Consider the following 26,439-nt stretch of genomic DNA (forward strand, 5'->3'; position numbering starts at 1 on the left):
CCTGTGGGACATATGATTTATACAGCATCTAATTCACAAATGAAAACTTTGGTATGGAAAGGGATCCCTTAAAAATTGGACGTGTGTCAAATTTCTCCCAAAGTTTCGAAATAAGATTCATGACTGCGCATTATTTAAGGCTCATTTCTATTAGAGAATTAATTATATGGGTCAATAAAAAGTTGTGAGCTTACTTCAAGAAAAATAAATGAAATGTTTATTTTATAGCAGTCTCGACCATAAAAACTTGAACGTCTATAGTACGCTATTTATTATTATTATTGCAATTACCGAATTAAGGTTTCATATACTTTTGTATATTTACATTAAATATCCTTTTATATACATAATTAGGTTTAGTTCTTCTGTTTGTTTTTATTACTTTCATGTTTTTAATCTATAATATATAAGAATTATTTCATTTACTGATAACGAGCTTTATTATTATTTTTTATAGTTTTGAAATGGGTACGATGTTGCTGATGGCGCTTAGTATTAAATGGAAAAAATTATTAAAAATTATTAAATTAAATTAATATAAAAATTAAAATTATTAAATGAAAAAAAATTCAATTTATTCTAAAATGCATTTTAACTTACAAATTCCTCCAAAAATTATGAATGGACTAATATCGAGTTGAGTTATCTTTCCCCACCACACATCATGACATCTAACCCATAATAATAGTCAAGACATTTACAGTGAATTGTGACCAAGAAGCATTTTCGTCCATAAATGCTTCTCGACGAGTATTTTTCGCCAGCCTGGTTGGCCGAGTGATTAGCGTATTCGCTCTCCAACCAATAGGCTACTGGTTCGAATCCCACCTTGAGCAAATTCATCTCCTACCTCCTCAGGTAGGAGATGAATTTCATCGTCCAATGTGAGGCTACCGTCTTGCCGCTTATTGGAGGCCTGAAGTGACTTGAAAAAAGTTTCCCCTGTTTCGTTTTTAGAGCAGAGTTTCCGGGCTATGTAAAAATCAATAAAAATACAATATATATATATATATATATATATAATATATATATTTATATATATATATAAAACGAATAAAAAAATAGAAAAATAAAACTTAGCCCACTCACGATACTAATCTACTTTAGGCTTGCAACCTTTCGCGAGTAGGAATCGCATTTAAAAATATTCACAGGTGCTTTTCTATAGATAAATACGGCTGAATTATGACGATGTCACTGTTGAAAATATGAAAAGAATTATATTTTTTCAATTATCGTTACACGAAACAAATGCACTGCAATCTAACGCTGATGTTCGTTTGCGCTTGTCATTGCTATTGATACGAAACTTTTATTATTGGTGTTTGTTCGTGGTGAGGATGAAATATTTTTAATAAAGCAGGTTTTTAATATGTAAATTTATTTATTAATAAATTCGATACTGATTAAGAAAAGAAGTTTTTTTTTTTTTGTATATGCAGCAGCCCCACTTAAAATTTTCACCGGCCGCGACGGTATACCGTTCAGTGGTTGTAATTCCTTTCTGCTTGTATGCATCAGGTTCTGCACGCTACACGCTAGTCCCAGATGCTAATAAATCAGCTAGCGATAATCCTTCTCCACTTACTCTGTGTTCATGCCTGGAGGGAGTTCAAGTACAGCAGTATGTGGGAGAGCACTGTCAAGGCCGTGCTACGGACGGACACACACACACACACACAGAGAGAGAGAGAGAGAGAGAGAGAGAGAGAGAGAGAGAGAGAGAGAGAGAGCTGTATATATGACATGTTTGCGTTAGTTTTAACACACTTCATCACGACTACGAAAGGCATTCTAACAACAGTGTAACTCTGGATCGAAAATCCCCCCCCCCCAAAAAAGCATAAGCCTTAAAAATTTAAGCAAAAATAAACTTTTTCACATCTATTTTTCTAGCATTTCTGGCCCAGACACGACCTGTTATATCCAGCAGAACCTGGACTTACAGCATAACAACTACTGTTCTCTCATCTATCGAACTACAGCACATCCTTTCTGTCGGATGCGTAGCGCTTGTAAATTTGTTAAATCTGTCATCCCATGCTGAAGGATGTCAAACCTTCAGCATGGGATGAATTGATACCCAATTGATCTACTTTAGCTGAAAATTGCTATTCGGATCCTTTCATATGCTATCTTTATTACTCTTCAAATTCTAATAATCACTCCAACCTCTTTAAATCTGTAAAGGTTGATTTTGTGTAATCAAACTACCCAAAGAGATGTCCTCTTCTTCGAGAATTTTAAGGTTCACAAGTCAAACTGGTTACGAAATAGAAATACCCATTTTTTTTTTTTATGCGATTCATCTATGCCATCTTAGGATTCCAAACAATAGACGTGGGTTGCAAACTGTCCATCTACCCACCAGAATACCAGATCTAATACGTGCACAGTCCTCTTTCAATCCTGCACTTCTTGCTGGACAGAATACGAGCATCAGTGTTTCCCAACAGATAATCCGATATTGCCGGCCTGGTTGGCCGAGTGGTTAGCGTATCCACTCTCCAGCCAAAAGGCTGCGAGTTCGAATCCCGCTGTGGGCATGGATGTTTGTGATTGTCTGTGAAAATAATAGTGGTGGAAAATAGTTGGCGTTAGTGTAGATGAGGCGGTTTGTGGATGAAGTTGAGTGGTGGAGACGGAGAGGTGTAGAGTAGATGCCCTCCCTCGATAAACCTTAGGACTCCCTGGAGGTGTCAAATAATAATAATATTCAATTCAAAAAAAATTTGAGGTCATGTAAATTTGTTATTTATATCAATAAACTGGCGACTTGTTTCAAGAATGTTGAGCTGTATTGGTGGTTAGTTAAGGTTGGTGTTTGGTCTCGAATTGCTTGTTTATAACCATAAGCATTTGTGGTAAGTGCGATGCTGTAAAAAATGTCATATTTCTGACATTGGCAATCTATTGAAGCATTTCTTTAGTGTAATAAAAATAATGGAATATCGTCACGAATCGTGAACTTCGAAAAAATAAGTGATCTGTGAAATTGCAATAAATAGGCGAAATTAACGTCCGAGATTTATTTTATTTTTTTTTTCCGAACTGGATCGTCATCAGCGAAGCAAATCAAATTCTTGGAGCAAAAGATCATGAAATTTTCTTTGTTATGTAGTATTCTTTTCCGTGAAAGAAGAGAATTTCGATGAGAATTTTGTTATTATTATTATTATTATTATTAATTTAATTATGACAACAGCGCAACAGAACTGGTCATTTATTTATATCTTCAATAAGTAAGTTTCTGACTGACTTGTAATTATTCAAATCAAATCCGAGAAAAATACGTCGAATATTTTCGACGTATTTTACGTTTTTTTCGTCGAGTAATAATAATAATAATCAGTACCATCGACAGGGTGTAGCATACAGGCAGCCTGCCTCACAGTGGGGCTTATTAAGGACGCCCGTTCAGCCATATTGCGGTAGGCACCATCGCTACGCTAACAATTCCTGTTAGCTTAGCAAGTGCGAAAAGAAGTTTTTCCAAGCTTAAACTGATTAAAAATTATTTGCGAACAGCAATGACCCAAGAAAAATTGTTGGTCTAGCAACTATATCGATAGACGCGGACATGGCTTATAATTTAAATTTAGAAGAGCTTATAAACAGTTTTATTGTGCGATATCCCCGTACAGCAAACATTTAATTAATATTATTATGTAATCGTTTTGCATTAATGTTTCTCTTGTAATAAAAAACAAAATAGCAATTGGAGATTTTCTTATATTTTTGTCTTATAATCCATCAGGGGCAATATTTAATTGTTTGCCTCAGGGCGCGATCTAATCTGGCGACGGCCCTGATAATAACAGTCAGCAGTGGTACTTACAAACATATACAGTATATATAAGATATAATATAATGTAGTATATAAGACCAAATTTGATTTATTTTTTAATGTAGGAAACAGGATTATTCAGTTAGCATTGTTAAAATTACAAGATGATAAAGCTGCAGAGGATGATATAAAAAATAATCTATTATCTTTATTTTATTTTCTTCTTCACTTCATCATCAGTTGCATCAGTCTTGGGACTGGTAGCTCAGCAATTTCCTCCATTCCGCTCTGTCATTGGCTTTCTTCTTAACCTCCTGGTAACTCCTCAAACCCGTGCTGTCTTTGACTTGGCCAAGAAAGCTTTTCCTTGCTCTGCCTCTTCTTCGTTTCCCCTCTATTTTGCCTTCAGTTATTCTTTTCACAAGTCCATCATGTCGAAGTATATGTCCAAACTACCTATCCCTTCTAATTTTGATCGATTTTATTAGAGTTCTTGTTTCGTTTATCTCTCTCAGGACTTGTTGGTGTGATTTTTTTTCTGTCCATTTTATTTTGTTCATGAGACTCAAGCACCACATTTCAAAAGCCTCCAATCTTCTTACATCTTCTCTGCCTAGAATCCAGGTTTCACATCCATACAGTGCAATGCTCCATATCAATGTCTTTACTATTTTTTTTTTCAATTGTAGGTTGAGGTTTCCTGTTAAAATGCTTTTCATCTTAGAGAATTGAGCTTTTGCGTTGTTTATTCCTGATCTTATGTCTTCTTCTTATCTCTTCTTCACTTATGGTTTGATATTCCGAGAATTTTTATTGGATCTTCCTCAGTCTTCTAAAGTTCTTTTCCCCACAGAGCACTGTGGAGGATTCAGCTTATGGGTGTCATGCTTTCTCATAAATAAAAATATCCTTATATAATGTATATCGCATAATATTCTTCTGTAGCTAATGAACTTCGTTACCAAAAAAAAAAAAAAAAAAAAAAAAAATCCAGGATAAATCAATCTAATTTATTCTTCGTTTTGAAAATGTTTTTATCATTTGCTCTCCAGGGATTTGTGTGTTTTGTGGTGGCAACTCATGTGGTGCTTCTTACTCATTCGATTTATTCTAACTACTGAACTCAATAATAGAAAGAGATAAGTCTCTCTCTCTCTTTTCGCGCGCGCGCGCGCGCGCGTGTGTGTGTGTGTGTGTGTGTGTGTGTGTGTGTGTGTGTGTGTGTGTGTGTGTGTGTGTGTGTGTGTGTGTGTGTGTGTGTGTGTGTGTGTGTGTGTGTGTGTGTGTGTGTGTCAGAAAGTAAAGTAGTTAGTTATCAGGTCGTTCAGCGTTAATATCTTAATAAATAGCCGTTGATACCCCCATCTAAGAAGTGGTTGTGCTGTTCACTCACATGGGAGTAATGATCTTTATGATGCTATGAGTAATGATTGATGATACTAAGAGAATAAATAATGGTTTTTTATGATACCTGTCTGCTGTGACCGAGAACGAGTTGAATTTCGGCTCTTTTTTGCTACACGTGAATGGCCGAGGTATCGTGAAAGAAAATGTGGATCTCACCTTCACCACTGCCGTATTGCAAAAAGAATAGAGAGGGTCACTGCATGTCAGCGTTTCAAGGTATACATTAAAACCTGTTCAGAGGAAAAAAAAGATAACGCGAAGGCTGTCATTTTCTCTCTGAACTGGTTTGGGTGTATATACTGCGCATGCGCAGCATATAATGACTTTTTTTCAAGCCTAAAGGCTATGCACGCTTGATTGCAATAAGATAAAACTATCAGACCATAGCTAGCCAGAATTGTATTGCATATCTAAACAAAAAAGAAGAATATATCTGGACCTGTAAAGCGAGATTAGTTAGGTTGTATATCACGGTGTAAGCAGATTACACAGAGCCTTGATAACTTTAAAGAATAATTGGCAAAGGGGCCATCACGAAACTAAAATTTGATTTCAGGTGAAAGTTTAGGATGTAAATTTAGTGCTTCGACCGTGCTTGAATGGAAGAATCAATATTAGCAGGTACAACATATCGGGAACTGCATGAACTTACAACAGAAAATACTAAAATAATTTTTTTAAATATTTTTAAAATCATCAGACTCTTGTATAGGTACATGGTGGTTTTCACGCTTTGTTAATTTTTTACTGTGTGTCTACTAGTTTTCGTTTTTACATCTGAAAATCCTATGTAACTAGGATGAAACGTGTTTTTTAATTAAAATAACTGTTAATATCTTATCCTGGTTTTCTGCCTCACTAACATATATAATTCCACAAAGGACAGATTGCAAAATGTATATCACATCAGTGTCGTATGTGGGGAGGGATCAATAGTTAAGGAGGGAAAAGGGAACCTATTTGATGTGTTTCTTGAACAGCCAGCTGGAAGTTGTAGTCCTTGGAGAGGCACCTGTTTTCACGGACTTGAGTAAAATTGAGGAAACGTGGGAGCTCATCCATCAAAACTGACTCATAAAAATACCTATAGAAACGGAAAAAGGACACTGTTTGTTTGTTTGTTTTTATTATTATTTTATATAGACTCTAGGGGCTATCTGTGTGCCATGAAAGTTTAGAGGAAAGTCAGCCCAAGAAATGAAATCTGATTTTTATTTGGAAATCTTTGTATTATCAAAGCTTAAGGACAAGTGAAGTGAGAATTTTTTTTCCTTTTTACAAGAAAGAGGAGAGGAATTTTCGTAGGACATTAGTAATCGAAGTTCTTGAATTTAGGAAGGTATGAGCATTATACGATTTATCAGAATCGTATAATGCTCGTATAATTTATTTATAGGTATAATTTTCTATAAATAAATGTCATTTATTTATAGGAAAAAAGCTGGAAGAAATTATGGAGTTATGGACTCCTGAAATACGTTTGCATTGGTGGGAGATGAAAAGAGGAAATTGTTCATTATGACACCTGGAATGAAAAATTAGAAGATAAAATTGGCCAAGAAATTACAGAGGGTGAAAGGCAGATGATTGGGTGACGGTTCTTTAAGTGGATCTGTAAACCACACCCAATCAAATGCTCTAGAAATAGAAATCTACGAGTTCATTGTAACTTTTCCATAACCTGCGTTCAAAGTTGTGAGACCCACTGTGAATCAAGAATGGCAAACTCCACACTGGTGGTGGACTAATTACTGGATTAATTAGTGAAACTTTAGGAGGCCTAGGAGTTGACTGTTAGCCAATTCTCGAAAGAACTGAGGTGATGATGGGACAATAGTATGATGGCAATCTTTTATCTTCTCTTTCTTTCTTTCTTATGTTTTTATTTTTTTTTCTCTAATGTTACAACGGTGCTATATGGATGTCTGAATGTGTGTGTGTGTGTGTGTGTGTGTGTGTGTGTGTGTGTGTGTGTGTGTGTGTGTGTGTGTGTGTGTGTGTGAGAGAGAGAGAGAGAGAGAGAGAGAGAGGAACCAAAATAACTACTTCTAGACTGAATATTCATGGGCCGTAGTGTGCACATCATAGATTAAAAATAATTGCCGTATGATATGTTTACATCACTGATTTCATAAAGTCCACATTTTCCATTGAAAACATAAATTTCTGTTTACCTAACTATTATTTGATTTCTTTACAAAAACCCTCAAAATAATCTTATTTAGGGACATGGAAAATCAACGACAGCCACTGAAGGATCCTCTCGTTACCTCATTATGCAATAAATATAAGAAGACTTCGGCTCAAGTAAGTTTTTTCTTTTAATTAACTTATTATTCTTTGGCTAGTCAAACATAGCTAATTGATCTCTCTCTCTCTCTCTTACAAAAATGCCATAACAGAGACTTAATTTTCTTATCTTACTGGATGTTTCAGAGTGCAATCAGATGTCAAAACATCAAGTCTGTAAAATAGTCTTCAAACCGAACCATTACTATTATGCAGAGTCTCATCACCTTCCTACAAACTAGGGCTATAATTAACCCTTTTCCCAAGGATCAACATCTTTTGCGAAAATGGTCCCAAAATTTCATCCCATATTTTAACATTACCAAACATGTATGGTTGAAGTAAGCCTACTCTCTCATATCCGCCATCTCAATGTAATATTATTATATTATTATGTGACATTTCCAAGGAGTCCAAAGACTCATCGAGGGGAGGGCATCTACTCTACAACTCCGTCTCCACCACCAACTACAACGAACCGTAACCACGCCAACGCCATCTATCGCTCACCACTAGTATTTTCGCAGACAAATCATAAACATCCATGCCCATGGCGGGATTAAAATCCGCAGCTTTTTGGCTGGAGAGCGTATCCGCTAACCACTCGGTCAACCAGAGCGGCACAACAACAACAACAACAAAAAAAAAAAAAAAACGCAGACGACAGGATTCGAACCTGTGCGGGGAGACCCCAACGGATTTCTAATCCGTCGCCTTAACCACTCGGCCACGACTGCTTTTAGTTTTTCTTTCACATTTTCTGATTACATATTTCAAATCTTAAAGTTCACTTAGCATATGTGCACATAAACAAATATGAATGTTCTTTCTGTTCAGCTATCTGAAGGATAGCATCGGTTAATTTGATGCAGATCAATTCCTAAGGACTCCCATTCCTCTGCGTTCATCCTTTTCATTTGGATAGAATTCCTCATGACATCTTGCAGGTATTTTTGGAACTTTGTTTGAATGTTTCCACTGCCTGTTCTGTCATACATCTGGTCACACCTGTATGTCCAGATGGTATACATTGTTATGATAATTATGATTGTTTGTACTCTGCTTAAGTTTTTCTGGTTTAGCCAAAATATTAGATTTTCATTTATGATTTGATTCTGAGACATCCATTGTTTCACCAGACTCCAGATTTCTTCTGCTTTTTTACAATAGATCATCATGTGATGAATTGTTTCTGGCTCTTTACAGAATTTACAGGTTGCAGCACAATCTAGTGGTATTCTTCTTGCTACTACCCACATTTTGGTTGGCAAACACGCATGATGCACTTTGAAGAAAAAGGTTTTGTAGAACGGACTTATTGGTAGACGAAATATATTGTTTAACACTGGGCTTAGTTTGATCTTCCCTCTTTTTTGTTCTCGATGCTGAGGTATTGGTCGGTCACGACTGCTTTTAGTAAGGATGCTGTAAGGTAAATCCTAATTTGTCAGAACTTTTTCACTTTTCTTGGGTCCAGTTCTTCTTCTCTACTCCATTATCTGGATTTACATACGCGTTTCTTAAATGACAAATTTGCCCTTCGAAGGAAATGGATTCGAATCCTGTTTAGGACTAAGGAAACTTTATAATGGATTTTCAACTAATGGTAGGTTAAACGGTCTCATACGGAGGAGAAATAGTTTCTTCTTCTTCATTTCCCAGGTTTTTTATTTCTCAAATCAGGAAAACGTCCGCATGTGCTTATTTTGATAAATTAACAGACATAACATGGTCTCATCAACTGCTTCGGCTATAATTACAGCTAAACCAAACAAAACTATTTTTTTCAACATTACGTTGCTTCTGCAATTTCAAATCTAATTTCTACACCACTCGCATTTTGCTGAAGTGTGCAATAAGATTTTCCAAGCTATTCTCCAATTTCTATGAACAGTCATAATCTGTCTTCTGTCTCTTTTTTTGGGAATATTTTTACCAGCAGAATTCTTTCAGTTCTACGCTCTTCTTCTTCTTTTTTTGGTAATGTCAACCATCTTGCAGGTGTTTTGAGTATAATAATCCTCGTAAACACAATCCATCTAAGAAGAACTTGACGATTGCAGAATTCCGGTTTAGATTTTATAAGAGATTTCCCATTCGGTATCTTAGATACCGAATACAAAATAAATAAACAAATAAGCAGCACAATGGATCTCTTTACACGGATGTTAAAAAATAAGGCCAATTAAATTAGGCTTCACATTTAGCTCTCTTACTTGAATCAACAAATGAAATGGCCAAGTAAAATGTTGGGCATAATGATCTCTAATATTTAATTGTTGTTTCAATCCTATGCTCTCGTTTTTCAAGTATTTCTAACAGTATAAGTGTACTTTTGAGAAGTACACTTATACTTTTAGTGTACTTCTCAAAGTCTGTTTTTTTTTCAATGCCGAGTTTACTATTCTGGTTCATTCGGGGCTATAAATGGGGCCAACTCTAATAATCGCATGTTGCGAGGTTTTTTTTTTTTTTTTTTTTTTGTATGTTTAAATACTTAAACTGGGCCTTGTTATCCACGAAAGTAGTATTTTCCTCCGGTATATCTTATCTGCATTAATATACTAGCAATCTTTTTTCTTTGTTGACGCTCTGGATTATTTATTGATAGAACAATCAACCTTTGTTTTAAATCACTAACGAGAGCGCTCTCTCTTCCCCCTTATTGTACTCTTCTCCTGAATGGCATATGTTAGCAAGTCATGTATAATGAATCTAACGAGCTCAATGCCTGACAGATATCGTGAAGTTCTTTCTTCTCCAACCCTAACTAAAAACTTCACAAAATCATAATTTTTTTTTCTCCGGTATTACAAGTTGAGTTTTCAAGTGAGATAAAGTGGCTGCTTTAGAAAATGTTCTGCAACGAATTAGAAACAAAAGGGAAATGGGTAGTTATTATGTTTTCACACATGAATACTGCTCGTTTTTTATAAGGCCACGACCAATTGGGCACCTGTGCATTCACCTTTTCAAAACTGGATGGATTAAAATCCTTTACGTCTTTTCCAAGTAAAGCATTATTAATCATAGCAGTTCAATTTGTTGGATAACTTAATGTTGCACTACAGATATAGTCAGCGTTGTGTTTAATTTTTTTTTAAACCATTAAAATGTTTTATCTTCTTATGTTTATGTTCCTTTTATCTGATTATGGTCAATGACCTGTTACCACCATGTAATTTAACTCCGTATAAATCTAATTAATGATATATTAGGGCGGTTAATCCTATTTACATGGCCTACCATGTCGATTTTTTTTTTTTTTTTTTTTTTTAAACAAGCGAAAAGGAACTCGAGTTTCCTGGTAAAGAAACACTTCTTGTCTCACTATATGAGGCTGGTTCACGTTCATTTGTAAAACTGGAGGTGAACCATAAATAAGCCTTACTGTCGAGATAGAATTCGAATTCGGGATTTTCCAGTCGCTAAAAGTCAATGAGCGCTTTGTTACCTAAATGTGGGCCAAGATGTCCAATGTCGAAAAATCATAATAACTGATCCTAGTTATTTGATTTCATATGATTGATTCTTGCAATTACAGTAAACTGCAATTCTATGATATCGAGATAGATTATCAGAATATATCGGCACATTTTCTGTTTTGCGGGTATAGTCTCCAAGTCTGGTGCTGATAACCTTTGTTAATGCGTTCCACTAGTTGTTAGGCTTTGCTTCCTAGGAGTCAAAGCTTGAAAACTTTAAAGTCTGCTGCATCACTTCCTTTTGTGTAATATCTGAATCACTCCATTGTTCACCCTTGACGTCTTCTAAACTTTTCGCCGTCAGAGACTTAACTGCTTTCAACAGTGCACGAAGCTGGTCTTGTGTAATGTTCACCTCACTACTGTACAGGAAGTCTGTAATTATTTTTATGGCTATATGGCTTACTTTTATATAATCTATATAGTCTTTTATATAGGCTGTACAGTCACCAATTGTTTTCAGATCCGTGTATTTCATGTCGTTGCGGATGACAGTGGAATGTTTAAAGAATATTGAATAAATAAGCTCCGAAAGAAGGGTCTACATGCAGATCTATTTTGGGAGCCTTTAAATTCAATCCCTCACAACTTAATGTCACATCTGCTAGTACTTCATTTGAAATTAACCGACAGAAGGCAGCAAATATCTTTTAGATGTAAAAAATATTACTATTTTTTATAAGTAAGTAATACTTATATAGTAAGTAATATTACTATAAAATATTACTTACTATAAAACACCAATCTCACCTCAAACTAGTCAACTTATCCAAAACACTTGTAAGTATTCAGTATCTAACACATATTTATAAATCATTACTGAAGTACTTTTAATATAATCGGACAAACATATCCGATAATTACTTCTTTAGCGAATTCATTTATGCAAACACTTCAGCAAATACCACAATGTTGACATAGTTAGGCCTAGCAAAGTGACTTAGATAGAAACCGATTAAGATATTTCACCGAATTCTTTTAAAAATACAACTCAGCACAATGGTGGTAATATTCCCACGTAACAACTATTAATAAATTAATACTGATAAAACCATTAAAAAATATCCGTAAAATGAATTTGTGATTACCTTAAAAATAAAATTAAATCAGATTTTAAAAGATTTGTAAGTTCCGGTTACGCCGAAGCTTGTTATCCTTCAACTGACAGCCTTCGTATACAGAATATCAGTGAAACTTAAATATTTCGATAAGAATTGCCTAAAGCAACAAAGTAAAGGGATGTCAGCGTACAGCTGGTATATACATCGTTGCTGTTGTTAGAAAGGAGGCCCAAGTATACAACTTAGGTTAGATGGTTTTGTTAGAAAAAGGTAGAACATTAAAAAAATTACACCTTAAGGTGTTTACTTTAAACTCCTACCTTACTTCTTAAAGGGGTTATTTGATTGTCTTAACAGTCTCTGGCATTTTAGGAAGACCTTGTAGAATATTTTACTGTCCTCTCGTACATAAAATGTCAGTTTTAAATCAGAGTTTTAAATCGAATATACGTGTTATTTCTATTTTGCAATAAGCACATATTTACGTACAACAATAAAAGACATTTCAGAGCAAATATTAAGAATGCGCAATGTTTATACAAAACTTCGAGGAAATTTTATGACTACTTATATTTTCAGATAATTTTTAAAGATGCAATTAGTTCTTTACTGCATACCGTAGTGAAAATGAATTGTTTTGCGATGTACTAAACGGATTATAATTGCAAAAAAATTAACTACGCAGTATACATATGTAGCTTGATCAAATTAGAGATTAACATTACTTGACTATTCTGCTAATGATGTCACTTAACAAGTTTCAAAACAAGTTTTCACTTCCTTCTTGTGGCTTCGTGATTTCGAGATTCATAGCGTTTGACTGACTTGCTAATATTAAATAAAGAATGACGTCACTTTTACAAGCTCCACTCGCCATGCGTCCGTGAACCTGGTAGCGAGAGTTAAGAATAAATGGCTTTTGTTATTTTTAAAATCTGTGTTGCAAGATTTTTACTACGTGGAGCAATAATAAATAAACATTTTCCAATTCTTAGAATGCGCAGTTCCTCTCTAGGGACTCGTGATCATATATTGCTTTATTACAGTTGATTCTTTTCAAATTACACTACACGAGTCAATATCGAAGTCAGTAGAGTTTTTTGTTTTAATTAAAAAAATATATTTATTAGTTAGAGCAAAATTTACAAAGCAACTAGTTTTCCTGAAGCTCTATTGTAAAGAAATATCATGAGAGTTACAACGGAGCCACAGCTATTCAAACACACTGTAAAAAGTTACATTATCGTTCTCATTCTCATTCAAGTGTTAAATGCAGACATAGTAATAAGGTGTATTTATATACTTCTGGCGCATAGTAGGATTGTTATACGTTCCGAAAAATTTGTACTCACCTTATTGAGTATATTTCATGAAAATACGGAAATCCCTAAAATCCCGAGTTATGTAAGAAAAAAAAATCTTGTCTTAGTATTTCTCCTGACTTTGTCCTTTGATTATTAATCAGTATAGTCTAGGTTAATAAAATAAAAACTCTATTTTATTTTATTTTTATTTTGGATACTCATCTAAACAAGTGCAAACTGGTATCTAATTTTGAAAAACCTTCAAATGCTTATTTGAAAAACTTATATTATAATTTTTGAAAATAATAAACTTTTAAAAATATTAAAATACAAAAATTATTAATTAATTGAATTACTACATTTAGTAACTCTCACACTCCTTAGAAAATAAAATATTTGGTATATGTTTATGAAATAAATAAATTATATTTCAGATTTTAATTTAATGGTTTACCTTTATTATAAGTAATAAACAAATATTTATTATTTATTATTGTTAATAATAAATTATTTATTATTACTTGATTATTTTTCTTTAATTTCGTTAAATATGAAGGGATCCAACTTTTTTTGTTTTGTTTTGTTTTGCACATGCGCATTATGGGTAGAATGTGATATTTTTTTTCTTTTCATTTCCCACAGTTCACAATAGTTTGCAACCTGGAGGGCACTCGGTAGAACGGCTTTTGATCTAAAAATAAAAAAAAAAAGTTTTTCACTTTTGGTCTAAGGTATGATTATTATTTTTAGTGTTAAAACATGGTTTGCCACTACTGGAGTGGAATAATAATGACGAACAGTTTTTCAATGATGAAAAGAATTAAATCGTTCGTCTGCTTAGTAAACAACACATTCATCCATCAGATTTATTATGTTTTATTATTATTATTTTTTTTTTTCCCTTCCGTGATTTTAATTTTTCGGCAGTTTAGATAAATACGCTGTCCCTTTTAAAATACTTCAGTACATTTTTGTTTCGACAATCGTAAATGAAAAACTGGGTTTATTTCTTTATCTTCATGTTGCGTGAACAACACTAACCGGTTCTGTGCTCATTATTTTTCACATCAGGTGGAGGTTGATGTTTTTCCCTGATAATGTTGCTGTTCCAGAACTAGTTGTTTGTTCCTTCAGTGTTCAGTTTATGTGTTTGCTTTTAAACTACCGAAAACTTAAAATCACGGAAGGGGGAAAAAAAATAATAATAAAAACATAATAAAGCTGATGGTATTTAATGTGTTTTTCTTTACCAAACTTTTCCGAGATCTTGCAAAAGAATACGTATATAACAAATGCTGAGCTAGATTTTCGTTTTATTTTTTTAAGATATTACAAATTGTATTGACGTGTCCTTTTTCGTGTGTGTGCCCAGGTTGCAAAACAATAAATATTAGTTTCCTAATGTTCACACCAAAGAAATTTGTTATGCAAACTTACTACCTAACAATCTTTTTTTTCTTCTTTTCTATCAAATACTTATGTAAAATCGGAAGAATTTTCTTCAGAATTTGCCTTGTTTAAACTCTGTGGCTTCATTCCACAATTTTATTTTATTTATTTATTTTTTTTTTTAAATCTCATTATTATTAATCAATGTTTGAATTTTAGATTCTTTTGCGGTGGCTGATTCAGAGAGGAATAGCTGTGATACCAAAGACTTCAAATCTTCAGAGACTTAAGGAAAATTTTGAGGTAAAAATATATTCGCTTGTTTTCAATAAAATCATCTACAAGCATCTAAATACGAGTAATGATCATTATAATTTAACTTTACAATAAACAACTATGCAACAAATTTACATACAGTAAGAGTAAACATACTTCATAAACAGAGACTTTTCTTTTTGCATGGATCCTTCGAACATGAAATCAAAACATAACAAGGATCACCCATAAATCACGTAACACTATTTTTACCATTTTCGGATCACACCGTTTGTGTTTGTAGAAAATATACGAACACCTCAGTGTTTCACAAATCTCATCAGTTCACTTACACACGACAGTGGCACCTGCAATTGCAAGCGCTACTGCCATATGTGAGACTGTCTACTCCAAAGCAGGCAAAGCCTCTCTGCTCCGTAACACCATCATACAAACAGATGAAATGAATTCAACTACCCAGCAAAGCGGCTGGAATCCAAGAACTGCCGAGGATGTTAAACCCACAACCCTTTCATAAAAGTTAAGTCCGTAATATTCTTGCGTAAATCTCTACGTCTGTGGATGTACTGATCTCCTGGTTACGCCCAGCGATGCTCACTGGAGAGAACGCGTGACTCAGGCATGCTGTTTTCTTTGTTCCTTCAGTGTTCAGTTTATGTGTTTGCTTGACTGTTTCTTTTCACCATCAAGTTGAAAATGCTCAGAGTGTAATGTAATTTCTGGAAGAAGTTGTGAATGACTATTAGGTAGCCTATGATAACATCTTGCTGAAAGTCGGTTTACTTCAAACTTTCTCACATTCTATATTTAATACGATGTTGGAAACTTTGGCCATTGGTCCCTTGCCTTTATATAACCTTGCTAAGTCACGTGGTTTGTCCACTGGTATGTAAAATCGGAGAAAAACGAAGGAGGTGACATTCCGAAAATTTTGCAACGTGGTGTATAATAATGTAACGAACCTCCTCCCCCACCCAGTTTACTGTCAGAAAAGTTGAAATCTCCCCCACGAACCCCTTTCTGAAAGCGATAAGTAATCAATTCACGAACACTTCCTGAAACCTTGACATGGACATTATGATTGTTAAAGGAGCAATTTATGTCATTTCTTAAAGATCAATTTATTCATAAAAGAGATATATGTAACGCAAATCTATAAAAAGTAATTATGTGCTGTTCTCATAATTTATGTTTATAATATTTGCTTGTAAGGAAGAGAAATTTTTCTGGATTTTTACAGGTCCTGAACTTTGAATTGGATGAAGAGGACATGGTCTCACTTTACAGCTTAAACAAAAACTTACGCTATTTCTTTGATTCGTATCCACCAGGGTAATGAAATTCATTTCATATTGCGAATTGTTCATCTAGAAACAAAGAAAAAAAATTATAAAATATTGTTTTATAACCCTAATCTAGTATATGTAGTATGTCTAATAGGAATACTACCAGTAACAAAATGATATATTTCGTAAAGCAACATTGAATAGAATCATAGTTTTTTTTTTTTTTTGTTTTTGTTTTCCACTTACAGATGCATAAACTTGTCAATTTTTTTAGTAGCCTACAGGGCAAGTGATCTATAAGTGATCTCGAACTTTGCTACGTTACTCACAGTGTAACAGAAAATGCAATGTTGCTTTGCTTACGGAATTCAAGTTTTCAGGAACTGAGCCAAATAAATTCAAGTAGGAATTGAATGTGTGGGGGTCTTGACTTTGCATTCTGTTACTGTACCGTTCTTTGCAGAAGCAAGATTAACAGTTGTAATCAAAACTCTTTGCTAAATTATGTGATCCTTCGAATACTACAAAGTTACCGCTTCTAGCATAAGGAAGTCTCATGAGGTCCATCCCTACACCAATCCTCCTTCAAAATTTCGTGAGGTTCTGCATCTACTAATGAAACCCTGTGATTTTGTTTTCACAAAATATATTGTTTTGTTATTGATAGCAATTCTCTGCCTAACATGAATAGACTGATATTTATTATAGAATATTATGACGATTCCTTCTTACGCTTCCACCTCTCTCATTTTACTAGGTGACTGACTTTAATGTCCACAACTCCAACGGGCTTCCGTTTTCAAATTTCTCCAAGTTGGAAAGATGCGGAACTAGTTGGTCTAAGCAATGGCCTAATGTAAATTATTTGACTACCACTTGAATGTCATATAATTCTACTCTTTCAACACCCTTAACGTTTTTTAACCAGTTCTCTTTCAATAAGAGGTCACGTGCCCTGGGTACTTGAACCTATAATCTTGTACAAGTTGCTGTCCTACAGACTATCCTTCAATTCGTCACTCTCAGCCTCATGATCGTTGATAATACAGGGAGCTAAACGGGACGACCTTTGGTATTTGTACTCTTACTTTCCTTGGATAGACTAATGTTTCTATTCTCACGATCTAAGCAAGCAAGTTATAGAAATTATTCTCATTGGCATGAAGTCCTTCATTCCCCACTTACATTCAAAATTTTTCCCAACAATCTAAGCTGGTTGAATAACAAGTTTGTCAAGGAAGTACGAGAAAAATTTCTGCATATCAGAAGTCGCATGATATCGTTGTTTGGAATTAAGGCCGAAGCAGGTAATGCTATGGAAGTCAGTGTATTATGCTAGTAAACGGCGTGAATTCTCTGAGGTTTGTCTGTTGTGCAGGATAAAAAATTACTTTTTTGGGGGGGGGGATAAACCTTTCACTTTCGTATGAGACTCGGAAACGGCTTGAAACAAGAACTCCAGCTACATTCTGAGACTAGATAAAGCAACTATCAACAAATCCAAATCGAACTTTCGAAAGTTCCAAATTCAGAAGACTCGCCTACTTCATGTGATTGGCAGTCGTGCAGTCACAGATGAGCAGAAATTATGATTGATAACCTTTGTAAGAAGACAAAAGTTATCAATCATAATTTCTGCTCATCTGTGCTTGCATCTCATTCACTGCAACAACATCTAAAAATGAAGATGGCTTCTCATTATTCTTCTCCTTTATCATTAGGTGATTAAGTAAAATCACCTCCTACCAGAAAATTCGCATTATATTACTTCTCCAGCCTTTCGCCAGAAAAACTTCTGAAGAATAACTCAGATACCAAAAGGTCTTCTGGTTCTAATAGTATCTTCGAAATTGTATTTAAAACCTGTTCTCCAGAATCAGCACTCATCTGGTATTGTCTTTACACACTTGGATACTCAACTGATATCCATTCCATTCCAAATAAAAAGGAGAAATACATAGCTTGCTGTTAAACTATTTATCCACTACGTTCACCTCGGTTCTCTCAAAATGGAGAAGGATATTAATAGTCAACTTCTTCACTACTTGGAGATTCATCAGTTAATGACCATCAGAATGGATATCTAGCTCCATAGCAGATTTCATACTATACACTCTCTGTTCAAAAAGAAACCGAACTTTTTGTAAATAGAAGAAACTAGTGTTTTACGAAAATAGTAAAAACGTGGATCACCTTATTCCTTTCTCCCCTTCAACATGAATTGACTCTTCTTAGCGCCACCTGTTGTATCTTTTTTATTGTCGAAAGCGGCAACCTTCATTAGTGTTGTGTCAACTCTTTATGACATTCGTTTCATTAGAAGCCGAGTTATAGTGCCAAGAGTGATTGACGAACAGTCGGTCGTCACGATATTCATGCCGTACGCGACGAATTCTCGCTATCAATCGCTTCAAAACTTCCAGATAAAACTCACCATTGACCGTTTGGCCAGGCGGAACGAATTATTTGTGGATAATGCCCTTGGAATCGTAGAAACAAATCAGCATTGTCTTTACTTTTGACTTCTCCAAGCGAACTTTTTTTCGGATGCTCCTCTTCGGTGGTTTCCACCCAGCACTCTGGTGCTTTGTTTCGTGCTCATACTCAAAACACCACGTTTCGTCACCAGTAACGATCGTTTCAAAGAAGTTTGAGTGCTTACAAGCGGTTTTAATGAGGTCCTTGCAGGGTTCAATTCGACACTTTTTTGGTCGTCGGTCAACTTGGAACAAATCGCGAATTCAATTTACGAAGGCCCAAACTCTCAGTCAAAATGTTGTGCACAGTTGATTTTGGAATCCCCAATTCATCTTCAATCAATCTCACGGACGATTTCGGGTTTTCTTTTATGAAATCACGCACTTTTTGGATATTAGCTTCACTCAGTCCAGTTATTGGACGGCCGGCTTTTTGCCGTCCTCAAGCGTCTCACGACCACTTTGAAATCGCTTAAACCACTCGTAAACTTGAGTACTGGATAAGCATTCATCACAGTATGCTTTTTGGAGCATTTGATGCGTTTCGGTAAAAACTTTTACCAAGTTTAACACAAAAGTCAATCGCAGCTCTCTGTTTGAAACTCATTTTCCGACCGTTCGTCAAAACACACTGTCACTCTTGGCACTATAACTCGGCTTCTAATGAAACAAATATCAAACTGTACCGAGCCTTGATAAGACCTCATCTCGACTACTGTGCCCAGATTTGGTCACCTCGGTTCCTTCTTGATGGGGAGGAGATGGAGAGGATCCAGAGGCGAGTGACTAAGATGATAGCATGTCTATGGAATGAACCATATGAGAACAGGTTGAAGATTTGTGGGTTGCAGAAACTAGTTGATAGGCGGAAAAGGGGAGATATGATTGACACATTCAAATTGCTAAAGGGATTCTATAGGATTAATTCAGAGGATATTTTTGAGATCAGGTCTGGTGGTGGGAGAACTAGAGGACACCTATGGAAGCTGGGCAAGAGTGTGGTTAGCAGGGGTGTTAGAGCTGGGTTCTTTACTTTTAGAGTGGTAAATGAGTGGAATAAGCTGCCAGAGTCTGTTGTGGGTGCTACGATGGTGAGCGAGTTCAAGGCAAGGTATGATAGATACTGTGAGAATGTCGTATAGTTGTGTGGACATGATGTTTAGGGCCTCCCTCGATGAGTCTAAGGACTCCCTGGAGTCGCCCGAAATAATAATAATAATAAACTGTTGACACAGCACTAATGAAGGTTGCCGTTTTCGACAACAAAAAGATACATCAGGTGGCGCCACTAATTTCTTCTATTTTCGAAAAGTTCGGTTTCTTTTTTGGACAGAGGGTGTACATACCAACTCGTGGACACGTACCATCGAACGGTTTGGAGAAACTTCTGTTATTGCTGTCACGTTTCCATAGTATTTAATTGGGTCAAGGAAAACGATTACTTCGCTCCTAAGAAATCTTCAAAAAGGGGAAGGAAGGGGGAAAAAAAGGAAAACTCTTTGAATTTTCAAATAGAGAAATTTAAACTTATTTATATATGTTCAGCTATCTCTCTTCTTCCTTGCGGTATACGTCCAGAAAATAATTAGCTGTAAGTAGTTACACAGCTGTAGGAAATTGCACAGTATGGATTTCCCAGTGCAATCATAAAGAATGAATATCATTGTCACACACACACACACACACACACACACACACACACACACACACACACACACACACACACACACACACACACACACTTGAAATGTGATCAATGTCTCGATTTCAATGAAAAATAACATTCCCTCTAGGTATTTTCTAAATCCAACTTTGATTGCAATCTTTCTCCAGTCACTTCCTCAATGGAAAGATTAAAATGGACTAAATTATAAGAGTAATTTGATAACAGATTTTAAAAGCTGAAACAAATTACTTTTCATATACATTGTACATATTTAGATGTGGAGATCATTTTCATGACACCCACTCTACTTGAAAAAGTACCATGCTTGGTGCTCAGAAGAGCCAGAGATTTTTCAAGCATTATCGCGTCCACGATAATAACGTATTATTTGTGGCATCAATTTCTCCCTACACATAATGAATTAGTTTAGTTTAAGGCCGATATGATGTAACCATATGCTTCATGTTTCCATGCCAATAACAGGTGCCCGAGTAAGTGTATACATATTTCTTTTGTCAGGTGACAGAGTAAATGTATACCAATTTTTGCTGTGGTCCGGAAGATAGTATCAATCATTTTTTTTTTTTTTTTAAATTCAACTATCTATTGTTCGATAAATATTGCTATAATATTTATTTCGAGTATTATCGCATAATAATTTACTAAGAACTTGAAATATTACCAGAATACAGCTGTGTTCGCATTATTATGCTTGTATGGTTATAAATTTGTCTCTAAAACTTGTTTTGTTGAAGGGGGAAAAAAAAACTGCAAACGTACCATGTTTAGGTAAAGCTTTACCTAAACAAACTACAGTTTTAAATGCAGATGGTGGAAGAGGAGGAAAAGGTGTTAAAAAATCCTTAAAATTCTTTCAAAGTAGATCATTAGGCCACAGATGTCATGTCACGAGGTCAGTTTTTTTTTTTTTTTTGTTTCTTTCTGACTTATACACGACTTCCTGCTGAGCATAAACGAGGTGTTTCGAGATAACCGGAAATTCCCCTGTTGTGCTTTCCGATTTTTCTGCCTTCGTCGGCAGATCACAGTGTCCTTCATGCTGAAAAGAAATTACATTTGCTAATGCACTTCCTTCCGCTGGCTAATTATACAGGTCTACTTATTATTTAATTAATATTAATTATAGAAGAAGATGCTCCTACATGTAAGATGGGAAATTATTAGTAGCTTAGCTTGATATAATGGAAATTAGCTTTCAAAAGTTTGGTTTCTAATTATCTGAGCATCTAAAAGCTAACTGAAGAGAGAAAGATTGAGAGAGAGAGAGCTCTTTACAAATAGGTCTTGCTCCTTTCTGGTAAGGTAGAAGTTTTTCCATAATAAAGGTTTTTTTTTTATTTACGCATTCAAGATATTTTCATGTATAATGAAGATATCCTGAACAAATATTCCTACCAAACTTCATATATAATTTTTTTAGTCATTTTTAGCGTTATTAAATAAAATACACTGTTCACCATTGTGCTTTAAACACACACACACACACACACACACACACACACACACACACACACACACACACACACACACACACACACACACACACACACACACACACACACACACACACACACACACACACACACACACACACACACACACACACACACACACACACACTAAGAGAATGTGTTCTAGTCTGGATGTTTTTCATGCTTATTATATACTGTGCGACCACAGCGAGACCCCTCGATACTTCTGCGAATGGCAGAAGAAGGCGAATCCATTCCGATAATAGGGTAATGAATGCGTTTCGTGGGATGAGTGTTTATTATTACACATCGGAAAATTACCTTTTCTTTTACGAAAATTCTAGTTTTTTAAAGTGGTAACTATTTTGCTTGTACAACAGTTGGAAAATTTTACGTATAAAGTACGTAATTTGGCGTGTTGATGACGAATTCATGCATCACTTTATTCCTTTCTCTCCTTCAACATGAATTGACTCTTCTTGGCAATCTGCCAGCGACCGCTCTCGCTTCTGTGGTCGCACAGTAGTTGAGCTGTTTAATGATTCATTTTTGTATTATAGAATCAGAGCACAAGAGTTCTCGTTTTTTAAACTTTTTAATATAAAATAATAGTTTATTCCAATACAGACATCATAGAATGCTCTTTCAGTGCGAAAATACAATTCTGGAAATAATGTTAAGCTGCTTACTTCTGATTAGAACCATTATAAGAAGGTGATGGAGATAGATTTTGAATAAAACGTAACAAACATTTTTCCAAATGATTCTCAACAGACAAATGACTTAAAGCAACCTGATAGAGCTACTGAACAAATAAATCGAAGAAAGACAACTATGTGTCACAAAATTTCTTAGTCTTTACAAAGATTTATTACCTTTTGTACAGTGCAACACAATTATGTCAACTAAGTTGATTAATGTGTTCTACAATAGATTAACGCACTTCGAAATAGAAGCTTTGATGGTAGCTTTAAATACATCAGTTACATTTCCAGATTCAAAAACCTGTAGTCTAGATCAGTGGCGTAGCTAGAGGGGGGGGGGTCCGCCCCGGGCGGCACCTTGAACCTTTTTTAACTTTTGCAGTTAATTCTAAAATACAGTCTCGAGAACTCAGTTCCAAATATTGTAATACTGCTGCGAATTTTCCTCACAATTGCTGTAAGTGTTGCTAGTTGTGAGAGGAGTTTTTCTAAATAAAACTGATTAAGAATTACGTACATTACTATGAAATAGACTTCGCCAATGTCATCGACGATTTTGCTAACAGAAAAGCAAGAAAGATAACATTTTAGAATGTTGAAATTAAAGCTTTACTTCAAAAATAAATATAACATTTTAATTTATTTCCCTATACGTCGTTTTGACTTTTTGTAGTATTTTTGGTGTGTATTGAGAGGGGCGGCAAACTCAGGGATCGCCTCGGGCGGCAAAAACTCTAGCTACACCACTGGTCTAGATTGGAGGAACCCAAGCATCGAATTTTGTCATTCAGTTCTAGCTCCTGTTTCTATGGTGGAACTAGAACTCCGTCTCTTCCTGACGTAATGGGAAGGAGATGTAGGTTTTTGTTTCCTTCTAAGCACATGAAACATCTATATACTGATAATGCTTTGAGTACAATACTCTACTCTCATTCATCTATGAATCTCTTTAGTATCTTGGAGGATATAACATTGTTATATAAATTTATCTAATAGTATTGAGAAGAAATAAGGAATTTATTGATATTGCATTTCTCACATTACATTTTGTTTCTGGTTTGATTTTTTTTAGCATCAAGGATCATCCAGAGTATCCATTCAACATTCCGTATTAAAGAAGTGAAGAGAAGAATGCATTGCAAAAGAAATAAAGAAAGAAAGAAAAAAACGATACATAGTAAACGAACTTAAAAATATAACCACATAGTGATCGTTAGTTTTTTTTTTTTTTATTATAATCTGAGACCGAGGAGTTGCTTCATCGATTAAAAAATTGGCGAAGATCATTTTAAGGTCATTGAGCCATGATGATGTCAGTGGTGATTTTTCCGGAAGTTCTTGTTTCTGTATATCAAAAAAAAAAAAAAAAAAAGAATTAAATTCTTTAGTACAACTACTACTACTACCTGCTAAATCCTATATGTTCTAAGCTATTCAGGTGCTGTTAACTGAACTAATATTCTTTTCGTGTTTATAAAACATATAAATATCGTTGTGCTGGTCCCAAGTAATGCGACCAGTCACATTATTTGGGACCGGAAAAGAAATCTGAATTCAAAATTTTAGACCTTTCCAAAATGTAAGTTAGGTGGTGGGTATAGAATTTTTTTCGCGAAAACATGATTAAAAAAAAAAAAAAAAAAGAAGAAGAAGAAGAAGAAGACTGCATAGCGTTGGTCGGCATGATTGAAGTAATTCAGGATATGAAGCCAGTGTATTGTAGCTGATGACAGCTGCGTGTGTCTTTTGGCCAGATTCCCTCCTTCATGTAATGAAAAAAAAAAAAAACGCGTTTTCGGAAGCAAAAATCCCTCCACCTCCGTATGAGATCGATTAACTCAACTTTATTTAAGCTTATAAAAAGTTTCTCGTGAACTTTTATCAGGGCTTGGTAAAACTACGTAAAGTTGAAGCGCCATTTCGGAGTAAAAAAAAAAAAAAATATATATATATATATAATTTTCATCTGAATAATATATTTGGAAATATTGCTACGGAAAACACCTCCAACTAATATTGCACCAGTTGAATAGGTTTTAATAAAAAAAAAAAAAAACGAAGCTTGATTGTCATCAGAAGAAAGATTCTTACATGTGAAAAATTACATGAAGACTATAAGCGAATGATGATTTTAAAAATTTTGGAGCAAAATGGCTACACGGCAGAAGTCCATATTTTTCAACATAAGAATATTGAAAAATATTTTTTTTCAATTTTTTTTTTCAATATAAAAATATAATAGAATTTTTATTAAATTTTAATGTAATTCCGAACATGTAAAGCGATTGAACTGTTTTCTTTTTTTTTCTTTTTTTTTTCAGGATGCCTTTCTGCTTATCTTTTTTTTTTCCTAATTATATTATACTTGACAAAAAAAATAAAATAAAAAAAAAATGAGTACTTATTTAATCCTTTATCCAAGCATATTATCCAAACCAATGTTGGTACATGAAATATGTACCAACCACTATTAACCACTAGGTTACTGTTATCTGAAGGCAGATGACCATAGCAGATATGCTTATTATCCCATAATGCACAGCACAGCACACTTTCTTTTTGACATCTATTTTCCTACGCATTACAGTAAAATCACCAGACTGGTTTTGGCATTGAGAGCTCATCATCAGGAGTTAGACCTATGGACGTAGGGAGATTTAAATCACTGAGATCTCAATAAAGGTCGGAACGGGTCCCTGTATGAACCCTTTCCATTATGAGCCGTATACACGTCCACAAGAAAGTGGGCTGTGCATTATAAGATAGTAGCGCAATTTGATGCGAAGTCAAGTGCCTCCATTTACAAGTAGCCTAGTCGTGAAATACTTAACACACAAATCTTTGTTTCCTCAGGTTTGGGTAAAGGATTTAGCTAAAGTATATTCCTTCTTTAATAGTAGTTTAGCTAAGTTTATCATCCTATGTAAGCAGTACATCGATGAATTTGTCAGATGTTAGAAAAGTTAAGTTTCTCTGTAAGAGAAACTTATTTATTAGACTTATTTATTAGAAACTTATAACTTATTTATGTGGGCCACTTGTCAATTACAAGTGTTCTGTTACTGAGAGATTTGAATTTGTTCAGTAAAAAAAAAAAAAAAAAAACCTTAAAAGGCGAAAGCGACTCTGACATCTTGGATGTTGAGAAAATTGGCAAGTGTGATATATAAAGAAGGTCCTTAAACTTGCAGACGGTCTGTAAAGAAATAAGAATAAAAACAATACTACTACGAATAATAAGACTGACATTTCGTAATCCGTAAAAATTTAGTTGTTCATAAAAATACTAAGAAAATTTCCACGAAACATTTTTTTTTCCTAACTGATTCACGTATTCCAGTATTTTCATCATAATTGAGTTGTTAATTATCTTGTTGTTGAGCTGTGAGGGGCAAGTCTTAATAAAAGCACTTGGGAAGAGGAATATGGAATACTATGAAGACTGTATAGAGGAATCTGAGGGTTTGTTGCATGTGGAATGAAAAAATGTAGTGGAGCAATTCTGGAAATATTTTTCAGTTGTGTCCTATCTTAGCAGTTTGGCTTTTATGTAAAAATGTTATTAGATGTAAACTAAACTACGCTGTTTAGTCTGGTTACTTTTCTAAGGTAATTTATTATGATAAGTCATTCTGCAAAGTTAGACAAGCTTGCCAAAATATAACACGCAGTTGACACTGGGCTCGTGGTTGCTTAGACCAGCACTTCCCAAACTGCGGGCCGCGTCCCCCTTGGGGCCGTACGTTTTGTTGAGGGGTATTGAGGGGTTGAGGGAAATAATGAAAACAAATTGAAAATGTTTTAAGACTAAGTAG

General features: G+C 34.8%; 1 protein-coding gene and 1 non-coding gene across 3 annotated transcripts in view; one reads left to right on the forward strand and one right to left on the reverse strand.

The window, feature by feature from the left end:
- Positions 1 to 23,840, forward strand: part of LOC150097667 (1,5-anhydro-D-fructose reductase-like) — a 74,981-nt gene extending 51,141 nt beyond the window's left edge. For both annotated transcript variants that reach the window (XM_090407319.1, XM_090407320.1), the window contains 4 exons: positions 7,420 to 7,501; positions 14,942 to 15,025; positions 16,239 to 16,330; positions 23,697 to 23,840. In XM_090407319.1, the coding sequence (XP_090263445.1) occupies positions 7,420 to 7,501; positions 14,942 to 15,025; positions 16,239 to 16,330; positions 23,697 to 23,739 (301 nt within the window). In that variant the 3' untranslated portion in view covers positions 23,740 to 23,840. The remainder of the gene's footprint in view (positions 1 to 7,419; positions 7,502 to 14,941; positions 15,026 to 16,238; positions 16,331 to 23,696) is intronic.
- On the reverse strand, positions 8,139 to 8,220 carry TRNAS-AGA (transfer RNA serine (anticodon AGA)). The gene has a single exon. It is a non-coding gene; the product is annotated as a tRNA-Ser (tRNA).
- Positions 23,841 to 26,439: the final 2,599 nt, after the last annotated feature.

The sequence above is a fragment of the Typopeltis vanoorti genome, chromosome 17 (assembly GCF_054136105.1).
Source record: "Typopeltis vanoorti isolate ZY-2024b chromosome 17, IOZ_Tvanoo_1.0, whole genome shotgun sequence".
Taxonomy (NCBI): Eukaryota; Metazoa; Arthropoda; class Arachnida; order Uropygi; family Thelyphonidae; genus Typopeltis; species Typopeltis vanoorti.